Here is an 18,215-nt window from a genome sequence, read left to right as displayed (position 1 = left end):
CTTTCTAATATACTTCTCTTGGTATATCAGATATGGCACTCAACTGATTTACTTTGCACCTTACCACACACTTTCTCCGCGCCATGGAAAGGACTGTCTTCTTTCTCTATATCATCTATATGCTCAATAAACAGTCCTGAGACCACTGCTGTTTTCTCCCTCGATTATTCCACTGGTACCTTTAATATCACTGCATGGCTTCCACACGATCTGTTTCTAAGGCATAATTACAAATTCTAGTTAGTATAAAACCTGTCACAATTGTAGGCTTATTGTTTTTAATCTTGTATTCTCCTTTCTTAGGAAAATGACAGGATTATTTGATTAGTTGTACGACCTCGAAAAAATATTCCTCATCCTCTGGATAAATCCCTGGATAAATCAATCATAAATAATGCATTTTCTTATTACAAGTGATGATTTCATGAAAATTACAAAGTTTACATCTTCGTGGGATAATAAATTGATAAAGAAAAACTTGGTACTGGGAAAAAGCAATTCTTGTAAGGAAGCCAAAGCTTTTCTAAACATAGTGAGCATAGTTAATGCAATTATAATTTTTTTAATGAATGTTGTGAAATGAAAATAATGTCTTACTTTCTTACCAATTTAATTATATTTTCAAACTTTTTATCACTCCCTCTCATACTGTGACCACTCCTTTTGGGTGACTTTTCCCCTTCTGTTACTTCATCCTAAAAAGGAAAAGGAACATATAATCCTCACCCAATCACATTATCCTACTATAATTACAAAATTTAAGATGTACCGTCATACACTAGTGCATTCTACAGACAGAAGACAAAACAAATTATAGTCTAGACATATAGACATCATAATAAAAGAAAAAGTACCAAAGTCAAGGCCCCTGGAATTATACATCAGGGAAGGGCCATATTATGTGGTAGGGTTGAGTAAATTATGTGGCAAGAAAAGGAAAATGATACGCCATAATGCGGCACATTTTGTGATAGTATTACTTCATTATCTCGTCCTTCTCACACTTTTTAATACTGTCTGGGTATTGGTTACACCTCATTAGTACCAGTTTAACACCCAAATATAGCAATATGCAACAGAAAGGTGACCCTTCAACCCTTGCAAAGGGCCTTACACTGCGCAACATGTGTTGCTGCGTATTCAGTAAATTTTGAACAGTTTGAAACAATATTTTTTGTTAAGATCTGCAGATTATGCAGCAGATGATGGATTATGTGGCAAATCTGTAAATATGTAAGAAACACAGCAGCTGCACAGTCGCATAATTCCAGAGGACTTGACCATATTAAAGAAGGACAAGTTTTAAAATTGTGTGAATATTGTCGCATATTCTTATATGCACATAATTCATCTAGGGTAACTTTTGATAACTGTGTTGAATCATGATACGAGAGAGCCTTTGAATAGTGGATATGCAACTGTATTACTGGGCAGCCCAACTGATCAGCCTCAACAACTGTTTATCTGGATGCAGAAATGACCCTGAAATGTGGTTTCAGCTGCCATAACTCACAGAGTTTGTGGTGATGTGAGCATTATATGGTGGCTCAATACAGACCAATCTATCTCCAGCGATGAAGGTGGTGTTAGACAGCTGGTGTAAAATGTTTAATGGACAGTTGTCCTAAAAGACTACATTTGGCAAGAGACATGGCCAACACAAGTTAACAAATTGGGTTCTCTGGATGGGACACCATTGGTGTTTTGAGAGTGGGCGATATCTGGGAGACGAGACACATCAAATCCTTTAAGGAGATATATAAAACATTTGAGATACATTGAACCCAATTCTATAAACATATGCCGTTGTGGGGCATCCTTTGAGTCCACAAAGAGCCCCTTGAAGACCTACCAGAACGTAGCATGCTAGAGGCAAGCCTGACCCTGGGCCCTTCGGAAGGTAAGAAAATCTCAAAGATCTAACTTTGACTGGTAAATAACACTCCTGATCCAATGACAGACATTATAGAGGCCTGTGAGGCAAAATCTACCCCGGCCGGCAGTGAGTGACAGGAGACAAAATTGGCAGCATGCACAATTGTGATCCAGAATAAGCTCAGACTAATTCAATTTAAATATATGCAGAGCATATATTACACACCATTTTGCATCTGGGATTTCCCTCCCTATGTTGCGTTTTAAATGTGAGATTGATACCAGAGACTACTATTGTGTAACACTGTCCTTATTTAAGATTCTGAAATATTGGGCCACTATTGTGTTGACCCTATCTAAGGTAATACACATCCCTATGATGACATGATCAAAACTAGTATTTCTGGGTATAATGGAGGAGACTGGATTCCCTAAAGGATACTGATCAGCTTGTGGTCTTTATTGGACAAGCAGGACATTGCCTAACTGAGAAATCTCACAGAGGTCCTCAAGTGAGTAAGTGGTGTCTGAAGTGGATATACTTTCACATGGTTTCCCTCACAAACACAACACAATTTGGAGACCATGGATTTCCTATTTTGGCCACGACCTATGATTCATAAATAAGAAATTAAAAACAGGTTTACATATTAACGATTGTAGAAATAGTGGGATACTATACTGCGATTCTTGATGATGAGAACTGCTGAAATTCATTGTGTTGCTGATGTTTGTTTGTTGAACAGAAAACTAATAACGAGATTTATAATAATACAAAAAACGGACACGTTTTCGGGTATACATTCCGATATTTAAATCCTTTTGGTTGCCAACGGTTAACTGGGCATAACAGTGAGAAGCAATATTTTAAGACAGACTGACGAGAAAAAAGAAGAGTCAGTATTGGCCTCTGATGAAAGACGTTTCCTTTTCCAAGCCATCAGTCAAGTCAGTGTAAGTCAGACTGCTGCCAACATCCATTCTCAAAGAACAGACAGCAGCTGAGCAACACCAGAGTCCTGCTCTTCTTGGTCCACACTTTCGGACCTGTAGAGGAGAACAGAGGAGACTGAATTATGCAATCCTGGTCCCCGAGCAGCAGTGCAACTATTTCCTGACCCTGTCAATACCACAGCTAGGCCAAGCCATATGCGTACAAAAAACGCCAAGGATATAGGACTTGCACTGGAGATGACAGATTATCAAGTACACAAAATGCTCTCACCATTAATTTTGAAGTAGATGGACCCGGATATAGAACAACTCATGAGCCTCATTCCTTCTGTACCAATAGTTGGGTAATGACAGACATGCACTGTTGTGCCTGTGGCTTCTTCCAAATCATGGCCCATGCAATGTCACAGCACAAATTCAGCATGATATTGAAGCAGGTCTAGGAATGTATCATGAATTGTATGTACATATGTTTACATAGTAATACAGCTCATCAATGTCACCATCAGGTCTTTAAAAGTGCAAAAAATCCACAGAAAACATGCAAGAGTTATGGAAACACATGTTGGCAGCACAGGTATTAGAAAGCAAGGTTTCTGAGTTTTAAACATAAGGAGGGAACTGTTTCCTTACAGGATATTGAGTAGCAAGTTCCAAAGTGAACTAATATGAGCGGTAAGGCCTAAACCCCACTCACTGCATACATTGCTTTGACCATTAGTAGTCCATAACAATTTACACTGGACCATACCACTCTTGTGTGTATTTCATCCAGTTCACAAGAAATAATGGTACTGAACCATGAGCAGCTTCGTTTGTCAATGTAAGTACCTCAAATATTATTCTTCACAGCTCAGGACATCAACTAAACCTTCTCACTACAGCTGGTTTATGCATTATTTAAGGGGTGTTTTACACCGGATAGAATTTGGAATTTTGCAGAACTTGTGATTTTGATTATATTTTTTGCTAGTACCAATGGGATCAAATTAAATATCTAGGCTATAGGAAGAATCCCAACTGGGGCAATGGCTGCTGAAGCTGTATTTGAGCATACAATTAGTACCACTCCAGACCAGAGAAGTAGTGTACAACAGTGATTATTAACTAGTGGTCTGCCGACCACCAGGACCCACAATGCCTACTCAGGGGTCCACAAATGTTTAGGAAATGAAATATTGTTAGCAGAATAATACAGTATATACACATTAAAAGCAAAACCTTAAAATGCTCCGTAAATGCTAAATCATTTGAACTAGGTTAAAAATTAAGTTGGTGTCCTTAGCTTGATTCACAAGAGCAGCGTAGGGACAGAAAACAGTAGTATGGACTACTTGTGGCCTAAATTGGAGCAATAGTATGTACTGACAAACAGACAGAATGCATTAGGAGCAAAAAAAGGACAATAGAATTTGCTACAGTCCAGTAGATCACTTTGCCTTTTACAAAAGTAATCAAATTTTGAAAAGTTCCAATCTTCCCATTTAAATTAAAATTACGATTTCTGTATATATTTTAGTTTGTGAATTAAAGAAAATATTTCATATTTTGTATATTTATTTGAGGAATGCTTGTTGCTGTAATTTTGAGTATTTTTTTAGGTTCAAATCAGAGAAACCTCTTAAACGGGAGTCCCTGGCTTTCAGTAGTTAGTCATTGTTGTCAACAGGTTAAGAACCGCTAGCTAGTGAAGAAATATTAGAATATGCAACCCATCGCAGCCATCAATCAAGGCACATACTGTGACGGTAACGACCCCGGGTATGGCATGGATCGCTGGCTTTTGCTGGGAGGAAACTTCGAGGCGGCGCTCTATTCTAGGCCTGGCCGGTATCAACTCACTGGACCCACACATCATTCTGTACAGCTGTGGCACATAGTCCAGCGAAAGTTAGGATGGGCTGACACTCTCACGATGGCAACCCTCCTGTGGGTCTTCAGAGAAGCTAGGAACGCTGGGCCGCACCAAGGGGTTCAGAAACTGGGACCTCATCGGCATCTCCTGCATCCAGGACCTGTGGGGCCCAGAGGATGTGGTATCATTTGCATCACTCCACCATACCTACGAGCTAGCCCACACAGAGTACTTCAGATACCTACAAGTTAGGCACTCCCTCCAGGCAAACATCCTCGCGGGAACACAGCCCCCTGCCTACTCCCCCCTGGAGGATAGACTACTAGACGGCCACCTCCCCGAACACGCCTTCTCACTCACATATAAGAAAATCATTAACAACTCCCCAGACCTACTGTTGCCCCTCAAAGGGAAATGGGAAGCGGATGGGCTGGAAATAGACGAGGAGGAATGGGGGAATGCACTTGCCTCCCCTAAGGAGGTGGCCATATCGGCCAGGCTGCGGCTAGTTCAGCTGAAAATTCTGCATCGGGTATACCTCTCAGGTACTAGACTGCAGCGAATGGGCCGGAGTGCGGATGGGCTTTGCAGGAGGGGCTGTGGGGAGGTTGGGACTTATTTCCAAATACTGTAGGAATGCCCGCTGATTAGTAATTACTGGACCCGAGTGACCCGTTGTATGCAAGAAGTATGGGGGGTGAAACTACGAGTGGAAGCCAAAAGGTGCCTCCTGAACATCTGGGAACCCTCAGATCTGCCACCCCGGGGGAAGCTATGGGCGACACTGGGATTTACCATCGCTAAACGTAACATTGCCAAGCATTGGGGGGCGACCGGCCCTCCTACACTGGAATCTTGGAAGACCGATATTGACTGGTGCATGCTCCGGGAAAAAACGGTGTATGTGGTGCGCGGATGTCCACGGAAATGGATAGAAGTGTGGTCCAATTGGAATGAATGCAGAGGCAACATTTGCGAACCCCCCGAACTGTTACAACTGACGAACCGCTCACATTGTAAAGACATTATGGTGCATTGCTCTGCACACCTTCTGCACTCAAGGTATTGTGCATGTATTATGTTTCCCTGAAATACGCTTGTGTAAGTTGCTCACCTGATTGTGATGACCACCACCTAATGTATGTTCGTTAAAAATAAAAAGATTTTATAAAAAAAAAAGAATATGCAACCCAGCATAAAAGTTTAAGTAGTCTTTGATGTAGACATACTAATCAAACAAACCTTTTATGATATTCATTAAGCAGATTATTATTACTAGAAAATATTGCCATATCTTTCATTTATGCCAGGGGGAGTGGCGGAGCCCAAGATGGTGGTGATCATTTCATTCAGGAGCTACAGCCCCAGTCGCAGGCCTGATTGACTACCTACACCACCAGCTGCTGCCATCATGAAGCCCGGGGACAGAATACAACCACCCAACTGCGCAGCCGAGGCAAAAACATGACCCCAGAGCTGGGCGGCCCTACGCTGGAACAGCGAGGAAGCCGCAACATATTGCCAGCCCAAGTGGCCGGGTCCTAACACAATTCAGAAAAGGGGGTGGTGATGAACAGAGTGTCTGAATTAAGCAGACCACTCTTACCCAGTCCAAAGATCAGGGCTTGATCCATCACCGTTATTTAGCTCACTGCACCATCCCAGCTCAGAACCTGGCTATATGCAAATTAGTCTGTCCCTGGCCCAGTGCATCATGGGAACAGGGCAGACCAAACTACCAAGCCAATTCTTCACCAGAAAGGAGACAAGCTTCCGGGGACCGGTTTCTGGCATTTCAGCCGTCGTCGGCCCGGCTTGCTTGAATCCTGATGGTGCAGTGAGCAAGGGACTCATGTCTGAGTATACCCTGCCACACCTATAGTGGCCAAAAACGATTCAGAAAAGGGGGTGGTGATGAACAGAGTGTCTGAATTAAGCAGACCACTCTTACCCAGTCCAAAGATCAAGGCTTGATCCATCACCGTTATTTAGCTCACTGCACCATCCCAGCTCAGAACCTGGCTATATGCAAATTAGTCTGTCCCTGGCCCAGTGCATCATGGGAACAGGGCAGACCAAACTACCAAGCCAAATCTTCACCAGAAAGGAGACAAGCTTCCGGGGACCGGTTTCTGGCATTTCAGCCGTCGTCGGCCCGGCTTGCTTGAATCCTGATGGTGCAGTGAGCAAGGGACTCATGTCTGAGTATACCCTGCCACACCTATAGTGGCCAAAAACGATTCAGAAAAGGGGGTGGTGATGAACAGAGTGTCTGAATTAAGCAGACCACTCTTACCCAGTCCAAAGATCAAGGCTTGATCCATCACCGTTATTTAGCTCACTGCACCATCCCAGCTCAGAACCTGGCTATATGCAAATTAGTCTGTCCCTGGCCCAGTGCATCATGGGAACAGGGCAGACCAAACTACCAAGCCAAATCTTCACCAGAAAGGAGACAAGCTTCCGGGGACCGGTTTCTGGCATTTCAGCCGTCGTCGGCCCGGCTTGCTTGAATCCTGATGGTGCAGTGAGCAAGGGACTCATGTCTGAGTATACCCTGCCACACCTATAGTGGCCAAAAACGATTCAGAAAAGGGGGTGGTGATGAACAGAGTGTCTGAATTAAGCAGACCACTCTTACCCAGTCCAAAGATCAGGGCTTGATCCATCACCGTTATTTAGCTCACTGCACCATCCCAGCTCAGAACCTGGCTATATGTAAATTAGTCTGTCCCTGGCCCAGTGCATCATGGGAACAGGGCAGACCAAACTACCAAGCCAATTCTTCACCAGAAAGGAGACAAGCTTCCGGGGACCGGTTTCTGGTTTCATCACCACCCCCTTTTCTGAATCATTTTGTCCACCATAAGCGTGGAAGGGTATACTCAGATGTGAGTCCCTTGCTCATTGCACCATCAGGATTCAAGCAAGCCGGGCCGACGACGGCTGAAATGCCAGAAACCGGTCCCCGGTAGCTTGTTTCCTTCCCAGTATAAGAATTGGCTTGGTAGTTTGGTCTGCCCTGTTCCCATGATGCACTGGGCCAGGGACAGACTAATTTGCATGTAGCCAGGTTCTGAGCTGGGATGGTGCAGTGAGCTAAAAAACGGTGATGGATCAAGCCCTGATCTTTGGAATGGGTAAGAGTGGTCTGCTTAATTCAGACACTCTGTTCATCACCACCCCCTTTTCTGAATCATTTTGTCCACCATAAGCGTGGAAGGGTATACTCAGATGTGAATCCCTTGCTCATTGCACCATCAGGATTCAAGCAAACCGGGCCGACGACGGCTGAAATGCCAGAAACCGGTCCCCGGTAGCTTGTTTCCTTCCCAGTATAAGAATTGGCTTGGTAGTTTGGTCTGCCCTGTTCCCATGATGCACTGGGCCAGGGACAGACTAATTTGCATGTAGCCAGGTTCTGAGCTGAAATGGTGCAGTGAGCTAAAAAACGGTGATGGATCAAGCCCTGATCTTTGGACTGGGTAAGAGTGGTCTGCTTAATTCAGACACTCTGTTCATCACCACCCCCTTTTCTGAATCATTTTGTCCACCATAAGCGTGGAAGGGTATACTCAGATGTGAGTCCCTTGCTCATTGCACCATCAGGATTCAAGCAAGCCGGGCCGACGACGGCTGAAATGCCAGAAACCGGTCCCCGGTAGCTTGTTTCCTTCCCAGTATAAGAATTGGCTTGGTAGTTTGGTCTGCCCTGTTCCCATGATGCACTGGGCCAGGGACAGACTAATTTGCATGTAGCCAAGTTCTGAGCTGGGATGGTGCAGTGAGCTAAAAAACGGTGATGGATCAAGCCCTGATCTTTGGACTGGGTAAGAGTGGTCTGCTTAATTCAGACACTCTGTTCATCACCACCCCCTTTTCTGAATCATTTTGTCCACCATAAGCGTGGAAGGGTATACTCAGATGTGAGTCCCTTGCTCATTGCACCATCAGGATTCAAGCAAGCCGGGCCGACGACGGCTGAAATGCCAGAAACCGGTCCCCGGTAGCTTGTTTCCTTCCCAGTATAAGAATTGGCTTGGTAGTTTGGTCTGCCCTGTTCCCATGATGCACTGGGCCAGGGACAGACTAATTTGCATGTAGCCAGGTTCTGAGCTGGGATGGTGCAGTGAGCTAAAAAACGGTGATGGATCAAGCCCTGATCTTTGGAATGGGTAAGAGTGGTCTGCTTAATTCAGACACTCTGTTCATCACCACCCCCTTTTCTGAATCGGGTCCTAACACAGGCACGGTTGCTGAGAATCCTCAGGAGCACGTTGCTGCAACCTGATTTTCTACAGGACCTAAAGCACTCTCGTCAGCACGAAGAAGGAGTATGGGGGTGCTGGTGCCTCACACACAACCATAATGCATCTGATCAGCAATGGCGTGGGACTGGCATTATCCGAGATGGCCAGTTCTGTGCACTGGAGCATCAGGGGTGAGGCGCTCCCAGTAGGCCACCTGCCCCTGAGTAGACAGTGATAAACAGCGGACCTGGGCCTGAGCTTGGAAGGCCCTCAGTCCACCCAAACCCAAGTGGTGCGCCCTAGGCGCACAGAAGACCACAGATGGACAACAATGCAGCAATCCCCTGTGGCCATGACCCAGAAGGCCTGAGTGGAGAGGCACGCCATGAAGGCTTCCAAGACGAATTCCAGAAAAAGACTGGAGCTGGAAGACCCACATGGTGTGCCTGCACTCCAGAAATATGCAGCACAACACGTGTGGGCCAGGAGGGGAACAACAGCAGAGACAATTTGAAGTCCCAGACAGCAGAGGTGGCCGTAAACGAGGCAATAAGCGAGAGGCTGAACAGGGGGCAACAAGGTTGGAACCAAGCCATGCCGTCTCCATGTGGTGAACCCTTCCGGAAGTTCGGGGCAGTAAGACTGAGGGAGGAGGACCCACGCATACTACTCCCCATAGACCATAAGATAGGGGCTTGCAAGGCTCAAAGATGCCAGACTATCCCTACGACCCAAGCGGAAGAGCTCTGGGCCCATATTTTTCAAGGCTGGGGTCCCTAAATTGGAAAGCCAAGGAATATGGTAGGAGCAGCACTGGGGCACCTCCACTGTACAGGAACGGAGAGAGGGCTCCTCATGCTACACTGAAGACCCTCTGTAGCACGTAAAACAAACAAACACTGGGTTAAGACCCACCTATGGCTTCAAGGCCCAGCATCAAGGATGTGCTTGAGGAGGGGTTCCCAAGACGCAATGAACCCTGGTCAGAGGGGTCTTGAGATGGCTCTGTTCCCCCTTGGATTAAGAGCTATAATTCCTAGCTCAATTACCCACAAATGTCCTGATTAGGCTTTAAGGCAGAGCTCAAAAGGCTGAAGATGAGAATGGAAAGCCCATGTTATCTGGCAGTCAAAGGGCACAGGGAGAAATCGGGAAGATCCTACAATTAGAAACACTGACCTCTGCAAGTAACACCAGCTTCAGACCAGGAAGAATAAAGGTAACCATGGCTGCGTCTAAACCCAAGCAAGAATGCATATTCAAAGACCTTCTCCAAGTAACTATCAACAAAAGAAGGGAGGGGAGAACTAAATATACCAAGCAAACAAGAGGCGACCAGGAGGACGGACCCACCTCATTCCTGCATGCTGATGAGAGGCTCATGACGAATTTTTCACGGACCTCAAAAAGGGATGACAGCGGTTTGTACTGACCTCATGCAGAGCCTCTTGGAAATGAGGAAAGACCTAGGCTACAGAGTACACTCATTAGAAAAAATCCCTTGACCTGGAAGAATATCACTGTTATGACCACATGATAACTCTGTAGGAAAAGCAGGAAGATTTACAGAAGCGATCCAGATGCTGTAATCTGTGAATCAGGGGGGGGGGGGGGGGGAACAGACACAAGAAGATATATCTGGGGCTAGTAGAGACTATCCTTTTTGAACACACTCCAGACCCACTCAACTCTGTCTCATGGAGCAGGAGCCAGCAACCTGAACTCTTCATATCCTCCCGACAGCTTGGTTTTCTTCCATCATTATGAGGATAAGGAGACAATCCTTGAGGCAGTGAGACGGGGGGCCCTCTCTGCTACAATGGCAATGACCTTCAAATTTTCCAAGAAGTATTGATGGTAACCCTTGTTAAAAGAGACGCTTTTTGCCCAGTTACCTCCTTCCTCAAAGAATGCAATGGGGACCCCTCAATCAATGGGGCACCTCTTTCAATTGCTCTTCATGTGGCAGGGTGAACTCTGGGTGACCAAATCACTGAAAGAGGCGTGCAAGGTATCTGACTTGCAACATACTAAAACAGATGCCCTCACACTTCTGGACCTATCGCATCCAAAGAGCTCTGAATTCTGATTGGCAAGAAGTAGAAAGACGCGGTTGACAGAAGACCCCCAAGCAAAAAAACAAAATACTGGGGGAGCACAGAGCAGCACTGGAAAAGATTCAGAAAGTGAGAGGCCCTCCGAACATACAGTCGACTGACAAACTGACCTCATATCTTACACTGAAAGACAATGGCTGATGAGATACCCAACATCCCAGGAAAGGAGACAAGAATAAGGACTGACCCATAGAGACAGAAGTGGGAAATAAGCATGACACACAAGAAGAACTGAGGTTCTGTGTTGGGGCAGGTGCCCAGGATGACCGGCATCAACATTTAGGCATTATGAACAATGTGCAGATACCTCAATAGACCTACACTACCCTCTCATACCCCCACCCTGCATAGTCTACTGGGACACCATCCTTGCAATGACCCTCTGAAGCACTGTCAATACCTTTTTAATGAGACACTCAATCTAGTCCAAGAATTACTTAGGCAGTGCATGTCAAGTTGATTATGCCAAAGAAACATTTTCTATTGTACAGTAAACTCCCTATAGTCTGCCAGTCTCACAGAAACACTACATGTATTTGGATACAGACAACCGTGGCACCCCTTCTACCATTATGCATACCATTCATACACCTCCTCTTTATTCCATACATCTGCAGTTGCCCAACATACATCTTCTGCCACCCAACTGCTGCATATACTACTGACACGAACTCTAATCTGTAAGTTATTTAATCCTTAAGTGAACAACATATGTGCACACAGAATGCCCTCTCTGTGCTGTAAGGTTCCCCCATTTAACAAAAAGCACTGTAAATATACAAGCCATTATTTTAAAATTTAATTACACACAGTTTAAGAAACTACTACAAAATTATTCAGTTTTTAGAAAAAATAAGTGCTTCCAAATAATATATTTTAGTAATTGGTAGACTGTACCTAGTGTAAAACATTATATAAGTGTCCATTAAAAGTATGCTTTCTAGTATTTAGCTGATAATACCATTACTCCTCCAAAAAAAGTGATTCTATTGATTAAAGCCTATATTGGTTTCATAGTCAACCTTAGCATTTTGAGACCAGCCAAATGTATGCATTTACATGTCTTTCAGATAGCAGGCACCTGACCCTATTTGACTTCGCCACACAGTAGACCCCCTCCAAAACCCACCTCCTCACTTTCACCCAGAGGCACTTCAAAGTCCACATCAACCATGGAGGGACAGTTGTTTTTCAACAAAAAGTATGAGAACTATTTTTGTGAAATAAAAAAAAGAATGAGCAAGTCAGTCCCCATGTATTTCACCCATTTCGACCTTGCAGCAGGGTCACATTTAGACTCAGATTTAGACCCAGATCCCTGATCATTCGGACCCCGGCCACCTCAGTCCCAGGAGGAAAAGAAAAAGAGTAAGATCTACGCATAGCACCAAAGAGATGGCCTCGAGGAAATGGTTCTATGTAGGGCGGGAAATGTGCTAATAAAACACCCACAGAGCCACACCTGCCATTCCAACGCAAAGGCAACTACGCTTGCTTTACCATGCATATTTGGGGTTAAGGCATATGTGCGGTCTGGATGCTAAGATGGGCGGTCCCAGGAACAGGAAGAATCGTGAGAGGACGTGGGGCTGGGCCGGGTTTCGGGGGATGGGGGTAGTTTTTAAGGGTTGGGTTGTTTTGTGGCTCTGAAGGGGGGTCGGGAGGTTTTTAGAGCGGGGTCAGGGTAGGTTTAGGGCTTGGGAGGTCGCATAGTTTTTAGGGCTGGGGGGTCAGTTAACTTTTAGGGTTCAAGGGGTGGTCTGGGTAGTTTTTAGGTCTTGGGTAATTTTTAGGGTTTGGGCAGTTTTAAGGACTCAAGGGGGGCGGAGTAGTTTTTAGGGCTGGGGGTCGGGGTAGTTAGGGCTGGGGGAACTGAGAAGTTGTTGGGGCTCTGGGGAACACAGACATTTTTAGGACTCGTGGGGGTGAGGTAGGGGTACTTTTTAGGGCATGGGTCAGGTTGATTGTTGGGGCCAAGGGCAGGTGGCATAGGGTGTGATCTTTACCACACATTCCTGTCCCAGCCATGGCTTTACCACAAAATTGTGCGGTAAAGGCATATAAAACACTAAATAACATGTGTGGTAAAGACTTTTATGGTAAAGGCATGCGTGGTAAAAGTATGCGTTGTTCAGATGCATTCGTTGTTCAGGTGCGTGGTAGAGGCAAACTTGGTTTTGCCATGCTTGCCGCTGTCATACAACCGTGGATGGCTCACTTTTCAATTACCAATGGACATATTCAGGTGGGGAAATTTTTTTTAAGGGCCTTAACTGTCATTAGTGCAGCAGGTCCAGTAGCACTGGGACCTTGAGTGTGAGGGGCCACAGCATCCAAATAATTGTAGTCTTATAGCAAAAAGTGCCCGGGCACCCATTTCCTCGCTTGCATTAGGTCTCTGGCCACCCTTGCTCAACAGAGAACAAGGCCCAAGTAAAACATGTAAATTTGGGTTTTTTCCCATTGGTTTTTTGTTTCAGAAAGGAGCAGAAGGCCTGCTGTGGAGTAATGGCGCAGTGGAATGGGCAAAGGAGACAGTCTGCTTGGCAGGAGTTTATTTATCATTGGGTCTACAGGTGCAGTGACACTCGGGCCCAGGGGTGTGATGGGCCAACTAAACCCCAATTATGGCTGTTTTACTAGTCTTCATTGCTTGCATCAGGGCCTAATGCACCTTTGCTGTGCCAGTATTGCTATGGGTCTTGGACCAATGGCCCAAGAGAGGGTAACATTGAAGCTGAGGTTACCCCTTAGCTAGGCCTCAGAGAAATGGTAGAAAGGAGAATGAACAAAGGGCAGAGGAATCTGCTTTACAAAAAAGTACCTCTCATTGCTGAAGCGGGTGCAGTGGCTCTGTGACCCAAAGTTGTGGGAGGCCTACTGCATCAATATTATGACTGTCTTACTTTATAAAACGGTGATGGGAACTCACTTTTCATGGTATCATTAGGGCAGGGATCCCCTTGCTGCAAAAAGGAAACAACGGGTGGGAGCTCATATTTTTCTGAAAGTGAAAGAGAGCCTGTTCCAAGATTGGAGGGACAGCCAGTCATAATGGGGAAGGGGTGAAAGAGGCAGAGAAGACAGCCTGCTGCTTAAGGCTGCAGGTATCATTAGTGCAGCAGGTGCAGTTGCACTAGGGCCCAGGAGAGTGACAGGCTCACAACATCCCAAGTAGTATTTTTGGTCAATTTCTATTTTTGTTTGACACATTTGGTCTTTTATAAATCTCACACTTCCGCCTAGTGTGGATTATGAGCTACAGAAAAGGTAGGTTACCCTCAAATGATCTCATAAGTCCTACCCCTTGCTCTCAGGTTTGCCTCTCAAACTCCCCCACTTCTTATTAAAAATGTTGGAGGGGGCTCTCTCAAAACAGTTTACTTAAGGGGGCTTAGAGCAAAAAAACTTGAAGACCTCTGATAGAGTGTTATTATTGTTATTGTGTTCTTATTAAGTGCTCAGCGGTCCTAAGAGATTTCATAGTGCTAAACATACGTAAAAGGATATCCGCCCACTAATCAAAACAGCCAGGTCTTCTATCCCTTGCCAAACTCTAGAAGGGAGAAGCTGACTTGCAACGATTCCAGAAGGTTGGTCCATAGCTTCCGGCCATGGCATGAGAACAATCGCCCCAAACCCATGCGTGGTAGACAAATAAATTCTAGGCACTTTACAGAGGGACTGATTTGATGGCCGAAGCATACGTTCAGGCTGGTAAGGGCCCACCAGATCTTGGATGTAGTGTCCAGCTGTGCCAACTCTAGCCTGGTGCATATAGCACAAGGCTTTAAACTGAATTATTTTGTCCATGGCCAACCAGTGAAGCTCTGAAAGCAGATTAGACACTGACATATGCTTTGGGAGGCTGTGACTATAGCAGGGAAAGTTACAAAGCTTGCACTTTGCTGAAAACCACTATCAGGCATGGAGAGTTAGGGTGACTAGCTTTCCTATATCATCCCAATGGACAATTTGCTGATAAACTTGACAATATAAGTTTCAACACTTTACGTTTCTTAGGTCATCACGACAGTTATGTGGACCTTATTTGCAAGGGTTGATGTAATGATTAAAGAGGTTTAATGATGCATGCTACCATATCGGAATTGTATATGCATGCAACTATGTGTGCAGTTTGAATGAATAAGGTACTTACATTCTGTAACGCCTTATCTGGTAGAAACTAGATCTAGCCCCAGATTCCTTACCTTAGAATTATCCCCAGGTGCCAAACTGGATCGGGAAATCTTGCTACAGCAGCGCTTCTGCATGTTGGTAGAGGGCGCCGGGCGGCTGTCCTTCGGGTTCTCCCCTCTGTATGTTTTATTTTTGTTTCGTGAAAATGAAAGGCACACTGGTACAAAAAAGGGATCCGGAAGAAGGGGAGAATCAGTTTGCAGTGCGGGGAGGATGGGTAGGGTGGTAAGGAATCTAGATCTAGTCTCTACCAGATAAGGCAATACCGAAGATAAGTAACTTATCCATCTAACAAAGATGTCTAGCCACATATTCATTACTTTAGAATAGATACCCAATCGATACTGTCCTCATAGGAGGGTCTGCAAAATGAGTCCAAGAAGGATCCCAGAACAGGCCATTCGGCAGCATAAGAAAAAGAAGAAGACAACATCTCACCAGAAAACTCTGGAAGAATCCGGTACGGAATCGAATATGCAGCCGTTCCACAACATGGGAAAGGACGCCAGGACAGAAGAATATGATGAGTGGGAGAACACTTCAGAGAAACCTAGCACTACAATGTCTCCCAGAATATCAACCGACCCAAGAAACTGCAGCAGGAGCCTAAGGACAATAGCTAAAACTATTGGGCTAAAGCTCTGAGGCATAGAAGAAGGAAATGCAGAGGGAACCTGCCAATAGCCCAAGAAGTATTGTGAGCACACAATCATGGCCACAGACCACATGAGGTAGAGGAAACACTGCGAGGGAGAGGGAAGCCCACTGGGACTCATGAAAGAAGGCAACATATAATAAATAGATAGGTATGAAGATATTTAGACATAGAAATCTATCTAAAGATAACATTCACAGAATAACAAAAGTGCCCAAGAGGGATACATGCAAGCGACCACAACTACGGTCACGGGCCGAAGGCGAGACAATGGCGAGCTGGAAACCAGCTACAGAGGCCCATCGAAAGGCAAATGGGGGGTGGAAGCCACCCAAGCACCCCAGAAAATCCAATAAGTAGACAGAAACAGCACTACTGACTGAACTGCACTTTTAGGCAGTTGAAAGAGAACTGAGAAGAAACCCACAGGGGAGAAACAACCCAGCCAAAAGAGAGGAGAAAGAGCACAATGGAGGACAAGAAAAAACGGTAGAGTGGAACAGGGCCAACACAGGGGAGGTCTAGTCTGAAAAGCAGGCCTTACTGTAAGCGAAAATAGCATGGGAAGGCCAACGCCACAATTGGAGGACCAGCCAAAGGCCAGTGTACAGAACTGAAATAACAGATGAATAGGCAGCACCCACAGCCGAACAAGCGTGAAGGCCAGAAGCAAGGAAAAACCTCTGGTGCACAGGACAACCTGCGCCCGGTCAACAAGCCAGGGAACAACATGAGTGAGGACCGCAAAGTCTCCCAAAATCAAACTCGGTATGTGAACCAGTAAAAGGGAGACCAATCACCAAGGGGTAAAATCCCACCGCACAACCCGGAAAAAAATCCCAGGGGATTACAAGACTCCGTACAGGCAAACCCAGGCAGGATGGGCAAGGAAACCATGTCTGAAAAATACGGAGGATGGAAAAAACAGCCACACACTCCCAAACGAGAAGAAGGCACATTTAAGAACAGCCATTCCAGTAACAAAATGTTGGGGCGGAAGTGGAGGAGTCCAGAAAACATCTCTAATGAAAGGGAAAAAATAATTCTAGTTTTGCGGAAAGCAGAAGCAAGGGAAAATAGACAATGCAGTGGCACAGTAGAGGTAAGGCAGCCAAGTAGGCCAACCAGGCCAAAAAATGGAAAAGGGATGATCGCAAGAATTTGGAGAGAGACAAGAGAATGGTAGGAGCCTGTATTACCCTTGCAGAGTGAGAACAAGCACAAGAAGTGCTAATGCCGGAATACAGAAAGAACAAACACCACTAAGGACAGTACCGGACAATGCGCTCTAGGTCAAGGACAATGCTCCTTCCCTCGTGTCAACAAGGGAAGAATGGAGTGAAGGGAACGAAAACCCCTGGCAGGTGTGGAAAACACTCAACAACAGAGGGGGCAGGACCTTCATGCACCATCCACCAACTTGCACGAGTGAACAAAAACACTGCATATGGAATCCCCTATAATGGGCACTCTGGAGTCAGAAACATGTCAGAGTACCTTTAAGGCATACAGACGAAGTACCCTGCCAAACATGATACAAAGCAACAGTGCATCTGCACAATACCAAGAAAATACCCCAAGAAGAACCGGGGTAGAAAGCAAAGAACGCCGTGCAGCCATGGGCGTAGATACCAAACAGAGTCATAAAGTAAGATGCTTCCCGAAAAACAACTAGGAACCACAACCTGTCATCGACAGGGTAGAATGCAAGAAAAGAAAATACCTGCTGTGTCAGGGCGACAACAGACACCACGAGGAGGCGACAAGTGAAAACAAGAAGGAGAAACTAACTCGCACAGCCCTATAACAGTCCACACAGAACGGAATGCAGTAGACCATTTCCAACACTACCGAGAACGGGGGAGGAAGAGAATGGTATGGTAATCAGGTATTAAGATTTTTCTCCACTCAGACTATCCCTAAAATGGCGTAAAGTGGAGTCAGCTTGAGAGCCTAACCGATATTGACTATCAAAAGGCATGTCCACCAACGCAGACTCTACAGCCTCAGAGATGCCAGACGTAGGTAACCAGGCTTGCCGGCAAAGAGCTACCAAAAGAGTCAGGGCCCGTCAACAGAATCTGTGGTATCCATGCCACCACGAATCAGAAATGTAGCCGCCTAACGGCCATCCTGGATTTACTGAGAGAGAGTGTCCCAAGAGTCATCAGGATGGAGGGGAGAAGATTCGAGACAGCATCCCACAATACATGAGAAAAAGGGCCCAAAACACAAGTTTTATTCAGGGACTGCATAGCGGAGCTGGTAGCAGAAAAGACACATCGGCACAAAGCGCCCAGACCTTAAGA

General features: G+C 45.5%; 1 protein-coding gene across 1 annotated transcript in view; it reads right to left on the bottom strand.

Moving 5' to 3' along the window:
* Positions 1-18,215, bottom strand: part of ECT2L (epithelial cell transforming 2 like) — a 566,170-nt gene that overhangs the window by 188,369 nt on the left and 359,586 nt on the right. The window contains exon 15 of the mRNA XM_086927539.1: positions 606-695. Within this exon, the coding sequence (XP_086783665.1) occupies positions 606-695 (90 nt within the window). The remainder of the gene's footprint in view (positions 1-605; positions 696-18,215) is intronic.

The sequence above is a fragment of the Lissotriton vulgaris genome, chromosome 6, assembly GCF_964263255.1.
Source record: "Lissotriton vulgaris chromosome 6, aLisVul1.2, whole genome shotgun sequence".
Taxonomy (NCBI): domain Eukaryota; kingdom Metazoa; phylum Chordata; class Amphibia; order Caudata; family Salamandridae; genus Lissotriton; species Lissotriton vulgaris.
This window is presented reverse-complemented; position numbering and strand designations above follow the sequence as displayed.